General features: G+C 57.7%; 2 protein-coding genes and 1 non-coding gene across 3 annotated transcripts; 2 read left to right on the forward strand and 1 right to left on the reverse strand.

The window, feature by feature from the left end:
* Positions 1-2,202: 2,202 nt before the first annotated feature.
* CYME_CME020C (hypothetical protein, conserved) lies at positions 2,203-3,480 on the reverse strand (the record flags this gene model as incomplete). The annotated part of the gene is made up of 1 exon (XM_005535487.1): positions 2,203-3,480. One exon carries the CDS (start codon positions 3,478-3,480, stop codon positions 2,203-2,205), a length of 1,278 nt encoding a protein of 425 aa, XP_005535544.1.
* A 30-nt stretch (positions 3,481-3,510) lies between these two features.
* Positions 3,511-5,734, forward strand: CYME_CME021T. Its single transcript, XR_002461240.1, has one exon. It is a non-coding gene; the product is annotated as a hypothetical transcript (transcript).
* A 913-nt stretch (positions 5,735-6,647) lies between these two features.
* On the forward strand, positions 6,648-12,740 carry CYME_CME022C (hypothetical protein; the record flags this gene model as incomplete). The annotated part of the gene is made up of 1 exon (XM_005535488.1): positions 6,648-12,740. One exon carries the CDS (start codon positions 6,648-6,650, stop codon positions 12,738-12,740), a length of 6,093 nt encoding a protein of 2,030 aa, XP_005535545.1.
* Between the last annotated feature and the right edge of the window lie 124 nt (positions 12,741-12,864).

Here is a 12,864-nt window from a genome sequence, read left to right on the forward strand (position 1 = left end):
AAGCGTGCTACCCTCTTTCGTATATAGATTCGGTGGATCGAAAAGGCAGCTGCTCCTTGCACGCGTTCTACGATGACCGCGACGCTGGCAGGGCAGGTAACGCTCCCCGTATGCGTTCTAGCGGGTTGGCGTCGAGTGCACAGCGGCCCAGCGCTCGCCATCGTTATCCGAACGATATAGACGGGGTTCCAGACCGTACCCAGCGCTGAAGCAGATACATGTGCGCCCCAGATATCGCCGCATCTCTGCAGCAACACCGACAAGCACCGCGTTGGCATGAGCGCTGGCCACCATCGGTAGTTGAGCACGCCCGGCAATGCCGTGCACGCTGCTCCGGGCCGGAGCAAACCACGTGTTGTGTTTCGGACGCAAGACTCCTGGTCGATTGCTGCAAGTACGCTGATTCGATGCGTGTTTGCATGAGTTCAGTCGAGCGATATGGACAGGGGCGAGCTGCTGTGCCTTGTGCTGAATGCGGAGCATGCCCATCGCCTGGAACGGTGAATGTCGTTGCCGGTATGGATACCAGCGAGCTACCGTAACTGAGGATACCGGGAGCTCAGATCCATATAAGCCAAATCAGGTACATAGTGGTGTTGGTGGATGATATCAGCGGTAGCAGCGTCTTCTTAGAAAACAGGTATCTGCTGAAACAACAAGCGTTCTCTTGAACACGGCCGCACCGCCTGACGAGCGCTTGTCTCATTGCCTCAATACACGTGTTCGCGTAAAATGCAGCATGATGACTGACAATGGCGTATATGCTCAAAATTCGGCAGCTTTTCGAACGATTATGAGTACCATCATTGGTGGGCGTTATCGGCAACCGCACGCTTTCCCTCTCTCTCCGTCTCTCTCGCGCGCTCTCTCTCTCGCTCGCTCTGATCTCCGGCTTCAATGGCGCAGATGGCTCTATTCCATATCGAGTCGTTGTCAGCGGTCGAAGGACGTTGAGGGCAGCTCGTAACTGCCGATTTCGCCGCACCCAGCTGTTGTCGACGCATTCAAACTGCAGGCGGACGCTGCGGACCAGGAAGCTCATTCGTAAACAGCCTCGACACGCCTTTTGCACCGTAGACGCTTGGCTACGGTCACGTGTTCCCATGCGTTCACCGCACACCCGCATCCAACTCCTCGTCTGGCTCCTGCGTTGCCTCCGCCTCCTCCGCCTTCCAGCGTCATCCAGTGGTGCCTGAACGCATGCTTCATCGCTCGATACATGACGCTGACCAGTTACCGACGTCTACCACGAATGTCATGCTTCATTATCGCGCTCGATGGCATACCCGACGAATCACGAGCATCTTCGGGGTGATCCGCTCCGCTCGTTTCTTGTGAGATGCAAGCGCAAGCACGCGCTGTTGTATTCGATAGAGGATTTGCAAAGCGCGATCTTGTCAATGGTAAAACAAGTACAACAAGCGAAATCCAGGCTGGAAAAGGCGTAGAAAAACGTTGACTGCAATCGATGATTCGCATTGCCGAGTTCAGCGCTATCTCAGCATTGCTATGTGATCAAGTCATCCAGGGAAGATCTCGGGTGTTTGCTCTCGTCCATCCAGCGGCGCGAATCGCTGTGCCCACAAATCCCCTTGAACCTGATTGGTAGAAAACCTGATGCATGCAAAGTCTGCGCATACTCTATCTGTTTGACACGGAAAAGCATGCAGATTGCTACCCAGGACCTGGACCATGAAACCGGTTGGTTTACGAATCCTCGTTCGAGGGCGTCGCCATGCATCGGTCTTGCGGTGCCGCAACGATTTCCAGTGGCACAGCGCCCAGAGCGCCACGCCCAGGAGACAAGCGAGAATCCCAAGAATTCGGACGAATCTGTAAGACCCCATTGCTACACTTCGGTTATCGAAGCTGTACACCTGAACAGCATTCCGATAAAAATCTCAAGCCAGGACTAGAGCCAGCAGTCCAGTGTCCCATGTTCATCGGACATAGGTATCGAAACAGACAATGTTCACTTCAAGGGTATCCTGATGTCTGCCCCTGCAATGCCTGAAAAATCTCACTTGACGACACATCGACACGTCATGCACCATTCGAATGGTGGCGAATGACCAAAACGCGGCTGCAGAGCATCGCGCTCCATCCGGTCGCATCGCCGATACGCGCTGCGAATCCAGTACCGAAGCGTCCGAAACATGCCGAGGTAGACTCGTCATCGCTTGCGTCGACAACAAGGAACGCTCAGATCCGAAGGTCTCGGAGTCGGTCTAATCGTTGCATGAGATCGAGCTCCTCGGCCATGGCGCTCTGTGGCCCCGGATACGATCGCTCTTGCAGGCGATCCGCGAAAACATCCGTCCGAGCCGCAATCTCTGCACCATTCTCGCTATCAAAGAGATCCATGGAAGGTTCCCATTGTAACTCATAGTGCTCGGCTATGCGCTTCATTTCCCGTACAATAACCTCTCTGGGGGGAATCCTCCATTCCAATAACCCAATCAGATTCAAATTTACACCGCTCGCATGCGGACGCTCAAAAATGAACAACGCGAAATCGGGGCCCCCAAACAGCCTCACGAATATGTGACCGACTTCATCGAGCTCCGTCACTGTGCCGGTTAGCGGCCCAGTGGCGGCGTCAGGAGGGGCAATGCGCGTTCCCGCGAACGAGTAACAGGCATAGATGATACTGTTGACGGCTTCTCGAATCTCGAGCGGAATTGGCACGACACTTTTCCGGGGATCTCGCTCATAAATCCGAAAACATTGCTCAATCAAGTTGAAGCGGGCCTGCAAAAGCTCCGTGAAGAGCAAGAGCAAGTGCAGCGCCTCCTCGAGCTCCAGCTGGTGGTAGAGGTGCTCCACACGAACGCGCGCCAGTTCGGCACGCCCTGCTTGCCGCGCACCGGCCGATGCGAACGCAGCACCGTTGAGCTCGCTCTCGGGTGCCAGGAGTGCAGCAACTTCCCTTTCGGCAGTGATTATGCTTTGACGCAACCGGTTTTTGCGCAGAGCTAGGCGCGCGCGTGCCCCTTGCAAGAGTAAACGCGCCCGTGCAGGTGAAAACTGGCGAGACCGGTTCTCAAAAAGCCGCGTTATTCGCTTCATGTCGTACAAGTCCGGGCACAGCGCGCGTTCGGTCGAGGGCGTCGTCAAGGCCGGCTTTCGCGGAAAGTAACCTGCGAGGTGTCCCGCCCGTCCCAGACGTTTAACGCACAAGGCGTCTGGAACGCTCAACGGAATACCAGTAAAGTCGAGTGCGACTCGGCGGAGACCCACGAGACTCGGTTCCAACCCTGGTAGCCGCGGAAGCGTAGTGCAGCGTGCGTTCCGGCGCGCGAAGGCCAGGTTATCGGCGCACCGTGTCCACTGAGTGTACAGGACAGCACCGCACCGTTTCATGAACGATCGATCGATTGATCGGCAGCAGCGGCAGCAGCAGCAGCGGCAGCAGCGGCAGCAGCGGCACGTCCCTGGAAGTCGTCGATTGCTGCGGCGGATTGCGCGGGCGCGATGCATTCGCGGTGGCGTTTTTCTCCAGTTGATGGTGTTCCAGCTGCAGATGCGTGCCACTGCATGTGCTTTTTTGCGATCTATAGCAGACGCGGTCGAATTGGATTCACTTGAAGGATTTAAAACATCTAGGAGAATGGTATGGGCGTAAAAGTGGAGGATTTTGGAGCGTCGCCATCGCTCGGTTCTGCAAAGAAACGGGAACGATCCTCCTCTGACTGACGATCGTGCGACGAAGACGAAGAAGAACAGGGCAGAGTAGGCGAGAAAGTGTGTTTGCCTAACGAGATCATCACGGAACTGTAGTGGCAGAGAGGACGCAAGATCGAGGAATCATCGCAGTGGTGCGTTCAGCTTGCTGCGGAGCACATAGAGAACTCGTGAAGCGAGACTTCAACGCCGCCGTCGATACCAGAAAAGGTGCGGTACCGCAGACGAGAGACGCGAGCGATGTGACGCGGGCGAAGGTTGCGGGCCAGCCTCACAGCATCGGCGTGTACGGGGTTAAGCTGAAGCCGATAGCAGGCGGCTGGTCAAAACAAGCAGGGAGGCGTCTGAGCGTAGGAATGTAAATATCATTCACGGTCGAGGGACATTTTTTGTTTTCCTGACCCTCTCCAGGATACAATGAAGCATGTTGCCTGACCAGGGCGTAAACGCTCAAGTTCGGGCTCTTTTTTAACGATCTTGAATACTTGCGTTCGCGGGCCTGTCTGTAACCGCTTCCTTTGCCTGTCTCTCGGATTTCCGGCTTTCAATATGCGAGTCCTTTGTTTTCCTGTGGATCCGTTGTAATCAAAAGAAGGACGTTTATGGCAGTTTGAAGGCCCCGATTCTGAAGTTCCAGGCTGTTCTCGACACCGCTAATGCACAACTGGAGGTTGCGATCAACGCTTTCGTTGTGTTCTTGCGATCTTCTTTGGATAGAACTGCGGTGTGCTCGTCGCAGCGGTGAGAGTTGCCTGTCATCAGATGTTCGCATGCGCCCAACAAATTCCCTCGTCCGAGCGATTCCCCTCTGTCGTGGAAACGCTTGCTTCAGCGCTCGATGCATTGCCTCAACGGATACGGAAAGCGCGACTCGATGCTTTGCTGCGGTGAAGCCTCTGGGCGATGCCCGCGGCGAGTACCCTCGTTGCGGCACGGCGCACGCGCACGCTGTTCCATAAGGCAGAGAATTTCGTGGAATGCACAATGTCGTCCATGATGAACCAAGTATCCGACGGGAAGTGAAGGCCTGGGTAGACTTGGAAAAATTTCGGTTCCTGTACGCTACCTCCATGCGAAGCAGTCGATATGATGAATCAGGTCAGAGTCCGATGCCCTTTTCCATGCTAAATGAAGCGATGGGAGCCGCTGGTACCGCATCAAAAGAGAGCTATGATGGTGATGGTGATGCTGTAGAATGGCGTCTTGTCGATGAACACATATAGGGGGAAAAAGGCTGGCCTTTCGGACGCAATCGATGATTCGCATTGCCGAGTTCAGCGCTATCTCAGCATTGCTATGTGATCAAGTCATCCAGGGAAGATCTCGGGTGTATGCTCTCGTCCATCCAGCGGCGCGAATCGCTGTACCCACAAATCCTCTTCAACCTGATTGGTAGAAAACCTGATGCATGCAAAGTCTGCGCATACCCTGTCTGTTTGACACGGAAAAGCATGCAGATTGCTACCCAGGACCTGGACCATGAAACCGGTTGGTTTACGAAACCTCGTTCGAGGGCGTCGCCATGCATCGGTCTTGCGGTGCCGCAACGATTTCCAGTGGCACAGCGCCCAGAGCGCCACGCCCAGGAGACAAGCGAGAATCCCAAGAATTCGGACGAATCCGTAAGACCCCATTGCTACACTTCGGTTATCGAAGCTGTACACCTGAACAGCATTCCGATAAAAATGTCAAGCCAGGACTAGAGCCAGCAGTCCAGTGTCCCGTGTTCATTCTGACCCAGCGGTAGTACCTGATGCGTCGATTATTCGCGTCATGCGGTCGAGAATTCTCGAGCGACCACTCAGCCATGCAGCTGCGAGCGCGCTGACATAGCGTAGGCGCTCAGAAGCGGCGTCCTTGAATAACCTATCGGATGGTGCGCCCGCTGAACACCGTGCTCTATCAACGCGGTGCTGGGAGCGTTCAGACTACCCCAGGAACATCCAGTGTCGATATCGGAGCTCAATGCGGAGCTCGAATACGCGACTGGCGCTGGCCGTGTACTAGGAATATAACCCACTCACAATGAGCATAAACGTATCATCTCAACCTACAAGAGAAAGAGACTATCTGTCAAGCAGCTTTTCGAAACTCCCCTCGAGTTTCTCAGACACGACGAGCAGCACGGCGGCACGATGCAGCAGCATTAGATAGCAGACGTGCAGCTGGAGCACGGCGTCGTACCGAACCCGGCGCCGCACTGCGCACTTTCCAGCACCTCCGAGCCAACACCGTATGCTGACCCAAGGATACGAGAACGCTGCTCCATCTCCTTGCAGCGTCCGGAGCGGCGCTACATACGTCATGCTGGGCGATCGTCGCAGGCAAGCGGTACGCCATAGGATCGTACGAACCAAGCATGATCTCTTCCAAAAGAAAGTATCGTTCGATCTGATCAATAGTGCTAGCTGGTAGAGCTTGGATGGATGGTGCGGTATCATACGCACGACTCTAGATACCGATATGCATCGCGTTATCGATCATTCTCTGTGGGCAAAGGCAACGATCCGTCGATGAAAAGATATCATCGGTCGCATCCTCGAGCCGACGCCCGCTGTGTGTGGCACGACAACGCCGCTCTGTCTCTGTGAAGCGACCGCATCGGCGCTATAGGTGCCATTGCTGTCGCTTTCGGGAGGCACTAGGCACACACGATAGGACGCACGAAACGACCAGTATATTCGAGAAGAAGTATAGGTCATGTAACTTGGAAGTAGGGCGTCTGATAGATACCTCACCGCGCACTGAAAAAAAAAGAAAGAAGAGCAAAATGCGCATAATCGGAGAACGCTGGCCGAACTTCAAGTTCTGTGAATGAAGAAATAAAAATCGAACGCTGTCGAGGCGCCAGAGCGGCAATCCCCACAGGCGCGACGCAGACTCGCGTCTGCACGAGTACGACGGCCCAACAGCGCTAGTCTGCCGCTGTGTGCGTGATTGGGCACTACGAGCCCTGGCACCACATGTCACAGGCCCTGATAGAGAGACGGTACAGTCGTCTCACTAGAGCGATAGAATCGGCTCGTGTGCTTGGCACACGCTCTGAAGACCTACTCGGCGCTGAGCTACTGCCTCTGGAGCCGAGCCTTGGCTCGCCGTTGGCTCGGGGTAGGCCGCGTGATCGGCAGCTTGCCGAGCAGCTTCGGAATGGCACCGCTATTCTGACCATAGGTGAGGGAGCTGTTGCCCGGCGGATACCTCTTGAGATCGGTCGACTGGCAGTTGCGGTTTCGGATAGGATCGGGATCGGCGAGGCGGAGGCCGCGGAGCTCGTACTCAGTTGGGCGGACGAACTCGTCACCGTTTCCGTCGGTGGTGTTCGGGAAGCGGTAACCGGAACCGACCCCGCACTGGTCTCTTATATTGAGGAACAGTATCTGCGGGAGCGTTGGGCGCTTCTGCAGGCGCTCTGGCTTATTCTGGCGACGCCTTTTCTGGACCCGCAGACTGGTACCGCTGTCGCTGCTCGGCCGCAGCGAAACGGGACCCGCACAGCCGAGCGACAGCCAGCGTCACAGCTTCCGTGGACGCAGATCGAATGTCTTCTGCAGACGAGGCGGCGACTCGTTTCGGACTACAAACTGGTATCGAAACTGCTGGAGCGCCTGGAGACGCCGGAAAGTCTCTTCCCTGGGGAGCGGCGCGCACTCGCCCAGTGCCTCTTCACGCTCGCCTACAGCATCCAGTTCACTGCCGCGGATGCAATGTCGCTGACAAACCTATTCAAACGTTTTGTGCTTTCGATCGGCAGCGGAATCAGTGGTAATGACTCCAAAGCACAGATCACTCGTGGACCTCTACAGGGCTGCGGCCTCTTCGAAGCGATCGATGTGCTGATGCTCATGTCGTTGAGCTTGCGAGGCGTGCTGGATCCGACGCGCTACCATCCCTTGGAAGACTTGAATCATGAGCGTGCTGCATCTGGGCTCTTCTCCGCGAATAAGCTCCTAGAAGACGAGGCTTTCGTCACGGATTTGGTCCATTGCTTGGAGAACTGGTACGTGGACCTAGCGGACGCGTCAGCGGATTCGACGTGGATGCATCGAACGGCACTGGCTGCGGAAGCGTCAGGCACGAAACAGGCGCCGAGCGGAGCAGTAGCGCACAGCGAGTCGGTGACGACGTGGCAGCGGCACGCTGCGAATCTGGTGCACCTGCTGGAGCCAGTTCCACTCGTTGGAGCGCTGTTCCTGATCGGGACTCCAGAGGCAGGTAAGAACGCCGTGCTGGTTCAAAAATACCTTGAGATGGCTTATCAGAGCCTCCAGCGCGGTGCGCTAACAGCCATCCTTGAACACTGGGTACCATGGCTCGACCAGCAGCCTGGCTTGAACGGGGATGCACTTCGTCGACCCGGTGTCGGTGCGCTTGCGCCCCTTACCGTGGATCTGTTTGCAGACCTGGTGATGGACTTGGGCGCTGCAGGGCTCGTCACGCGCGTCTTCGAAACCGCTGCACGAGCGATGGCCGACGTGGACCTGTGGGACAAGTCCGTTATTCCCAGGCACGGCAGCAGGCACGAACTGGACCCGCGACTCCAAGCGCCCGCGGATACCGCAGCTGCCACACACCGCGGACTTGAAACCGCCCTATGTGCTCAGATCGTACAAGTACTGGCAGCAGGGGCACGACTAGCGCCCGCAAATGCGTATCGGTTCGTCACGGAACCCATGGGTGAGTTTCAGGTGGACCTCATCCGCATCGTAGGCGATGCCTGTTTGGAACTCGTCGAGCTGCTCTACGCGCGAATCACCGGTGAGGACCTGCTGGTGGCTGCGGGTGACCAGGGCTCCCTCACCATACTCGATGAGCGCATAGCATCGGTCTCGTTTCCGATGATCACAGCGTTTCTGGAGTTGTTGCGTTATACAGCCGTATGCGCTGAGCCAGTCTGGGATTTCCTCGAGAACGGCGGTCATCCAGTGGCGAGTTATGCGTACCTGATGCACGGTCTAGATGCCATGGCGAATCGGTGGGCGGTACCCGCGGGCACCTTCTCGCTGCCGCAACTTCGCCATGCAGCGGTCCTCGCTGGACTCATTCGCATCTTGACGGTGCTTACGGAAGTATCCCCGGAGATTGCTACATTACTGCGGTCAGAGGGTGCGCTCGTTGAGCACTGCATTCGCCTCATAAGCGACCGACTGCCGACCGTAGTGCAACGTGCTGCAGCGGAGTGGCTCGTTCAACTAGGCGAGCGGGGCCCTGCTGCCGCCACACTGCAGCTCCAGCGGGCACTACAACAGCAGGGCATCTTCCAGACGTCGTTCGCCGTGCTTCAGGAGGCGTTTTGGAGAGCACGCGAGACCGGAGATTGCGGGTTTCTGACTAGTCTGCTGCGACTAGCAGCACTTGGTGTGGCCTCTGATGCTTCCGCTTGTGCGCGATACGCCATTACCCAGATCCTGGGTATCTGGGATCGCTTCGTTGCGTTTGATTTTACCGACGGATGGGCGCTCACTGCAGCGCTCATGGAGCTGGTGCACACCGTACTGGACGTTGAACGTCACTCGGAGCAAAACGTACCCGCTGCTGCTGGTGCTGGTGCTGGTGCTGGTGCTGCTCCTGAATCGATTTGGGCATTGCTGCAGAGGCCCAGTGAAGTGACCGGTGCGGCATCATCGGCTTCGCGGACAATGTTCGCGATTGCAGCACGTGCCTGTCTTGTACTCCGCGACGACTGGTGGTGCCCATCAACAGCCCAGGAGGCGGCTGTCTGCGCACTGCGCGTCCTCTGCAGACTCGTTGCTGAAGAGCCGGTACCGAGCTCCGCGGTGACGGCTTCACGGCGAGCGATCGATGCTGGCCAGCAAGTCGCTGCTCTGTTGGCCCAATGCACCGAACAGACGCTGGTCCTCTGTAGCGTCATCCATGCCTCGCTTTCGGGCAATGATCTGGTGATTGCCGCAGCGACACTGCTAACGATGCTCTGTAGACACGCGCCAGCAGTGGCAACGACACTTGCCGATCACAGTCTGTTTTCGCGTCAGTGTGCGCAGATACTGCTCTCGAGTACAGATGATCGCCTCTTGCGCGCTGTCGGTGAACTCCTGAGCAGTTGTGTGTACGCGGGCGCGCAGTCGTCAACTTGGCCGAGGCCGAGTTTCCTGCCATTCGGCCCGCGTGTCCATCCCGCTGGACGACGACTAGTCGGCATTGGGCCGTATCACGTGCGAGTCGGAGCACCGTTTATGGCGGTGTTACAACGCCTCTGGCAACTGGTGGAATGGCCGGTAGCCGCAGTTGCAACGCCTTTATTCCAGCTGCTGCAGAGCTTGCTCTCCGCTCCCGAACTGGTGATGCAGTTGGCGCCAGAGCTACTCCCTCGTAGTGAAATAAGCCGGCGGTCGATCCTGACCCTGTGGTTGCGCGTGCTGTGCGAGACGCAAGTTCCGCAGATGGATCGCGTGCAGCAACAAGAACACGAGATGCAGCAGTTGCAGCTCATGACCTCTGTGCTGGAGGTTGTCGGACTTGCGCTGCACTGTGCTGGCCCAGAGTCTAGTCTGAGCGACATCGCTGGACCTGAGGCAATGCCAGGCATTCTGCGAAGCCTGGCTCGGGATCTGTTGGGACTGTTTGCGACCCCGTTGCTCAAGCGAATCTGTGCATTCAGCAACGCAGGTGTATCGGCACACGTGGTGCATCAGGCACTTGGCGCCTGGCACAAAGCGATTGCTGCGAGTTTCGAACACTGGCTCTCCTGGGACTCGGACACGCGCTCGGAAACGCATACGGATGTGGCGGCAACGTTCGTCGGGATTAGTTTGACGCTGGAAGAGGCGCTGAGTGGCCTCCAGCCTCCGAAAGCAGCAGCATCGACGTTCACTGAGCCTCTGTCGACGACACCGGTGTTGGACGCGAACGCTGCTGCTGCGCTGGTCACGATTTGTCGCTCCTGTCGCACCTTTTGGTACCAGGTGATGGCAAGCGACGCTTTAGCGACCACGAAGGACGCGGAAATGACCGCAGCGCGGCATCCGCAAACCGACGGAACGGGCGCGAGTGGCGCTGCGGTCGCTGCTGATGAAGCGCTCCATCGTATGGCGAGCGTTGCAGTTGCGATTGCAGGTGCAGTTGCACCACCACCAGCAGCAGCAGCAGCAGCAGCAGCAGCAGCACAGCAAAACACTCCAACCGAGACGCGACGATCCCTCTACGCTGCGCAGTGCGCCCTGATCGAGATGCTCGTACCGCTACCGCTTACGCTGAACGCAATGGATGCACCGGTTCACCTCTCGAAATGGAACTGCCAACCGGAACATCGCGTGAACAAAATCACTGGACAGCTCGTGAGGTATTTCCAAGCATCCACGACATCGCTTGCCCGCTTCGAGCAACAAACAGCCGTATGGATCACCGACGCGAGCGCCGATGGCGAAGCAGCGCTTCGTGCAATCGCACTAGCGACCTTGACCTATGCACTACAGATGAGCACTGCGGTCGCGGTACAGGTTGCAGGTGAGGCGGTACCCGCGATATCGACACCAGGCGAGCGTGTGCTTGCCAACAGGGACGCAAGCTCATCTTCACATCGACATCCACAGGTGCAGGTGCAGGCGAATCGATTCGCCCACATGATGATGATTGGACAGGCGAGTGCGATGGCGCGACTCGGACTCTGTGCAGCTGCACTCGGTGAGGATGCGGTGATTGGGCACGAGGGTTCAAGTGTGACACATGTGTCGCTTGCCGTCCGCAACCTTTATCTGTTTGAACAGCATTTGTCGCTTTTTGTGCAACTGGCAGTGAGCGCTGCGAGGCAGGGCACCACGATCCGCCTGTTGCCGAGTTTGCTGGAGGCACTGCACGCTTGGGTGAGGCAGGGTGTCGACTCAGGGGCGTTGCTGTTTCCAGTGGGGGTTTCTTTGGCGCAGCGATCCGGCAACATATCGCCGCTTCTCCAACGACGAGCGGTGCTGGTGCGTCGCCTCATTATGTTCGCTGCGCTTCTCGCGCTTCAGCTACCGTCTGGTGTTGCGACTGCGGCGCCGTCGTGGCGAGCGCTTGTCGAGATCGCGCTCCAACTGGGTAGCCTCTGGTTAGCGAGCCGATCCCTGATGCATACCGAGCATGCGCTGACGACGCTCCAGATCGGTATCTGGTATGGGCGTTTGCTGTGTGCGCTTCCCGCAGCGCTCTACGCGGAGCAGTCGGCCCTGGAGGCCATGCGTCACTCGTTTGTGCTCCAGTGTGTCGAGCTGCTTCCGCACCAAGCAGGTGCGGTGCATGAACCCGACACTGCGACTCGTGGCGACGTAGCAGGCATCGCAGGCGCGGTGACGGTAGGCACAGCGCCCTGGGATGCAACCCGGTCTGCCGCCGATGCCGTGCTGACCACGTCGTTGCCGCGCTGGCATCGAAACTGCGAGCACCCCGAGTCGCCTGCGGGTACCCCACAGGCCCTGAATGGATCGCATGCGGCGCCAGGGCCGAACGATAACCGCATCCAGTCGTTCCTGCTGTGTCGTCTCGAGCTTTTACGCATCATGCTTGAACTGAATATGCACGAGAAGGTGCCCGGAGTCAGCGGTTGGAGCGATCCGGTACCCGGAGGCGACCCCATTCGTACCAGCCCACTGGCGCAGTTCATTGCCGGCAGTGCTGGCAGCACAGCGCTTCCCGCACCTCCACGGATACGTGCCGAGCATCTATCGCTGGGACTTTTGCGGCTCGCCAGCGAATGCATCACTGCGGAACGCGCTCAGCGCGGGGCTAGTCATCGAAATGCGGCTGCGGGACCGCGCTGGGCGCTGGAGCGCCAGCAGCAACTAGAAGCGATGCGCTACCGCGAGGTGCTCGAGCGAACGCTCTGGTTCCTGTTAGCGATTTTTGAGCCGTCACCTGCAGGCGTTGCAGTACCATGGCAGGTTGCCTCGCAGCGAACACGTCACTGGATAGACTGGCTGTACCAGGAACTGGAAACGCATCGAGATGATGCACGTTGGTTACTTCGGCGACTGCTGGCGCGACGACTGCGCCAGTGGATCCCCGGTGCTCCCGCTCCGACGGTGCGTTCGGCAGGGACGCGCTCGCCACCGGTCGTTAGAGCATGAGGGAGACCGATTTTCACAGGTTTCTGTTCTCTCTGGCAGCGGCCGTAGCAGCAGCAACAACAACAGCAGCAGCGTATGAAGGCAGGCGGTGCGGCAAGCGGTGCGTATCTGCGATAACGCGACT

The sequence above is a fragment of the Cyanidioschyzon merolae genome, chromosome 5, assembly GCF_000091205.1.
Source record: "Cyanidioschyzon merolae strain 10D DNA, chromosome 5, complete genome".
NCBI lineage: Eukaryota > Rhodophyta > Bangiophyceae > Cyanidiales > Cyanidiaceae > Cyanidioschyzon > Cyanidioschyzon merolae.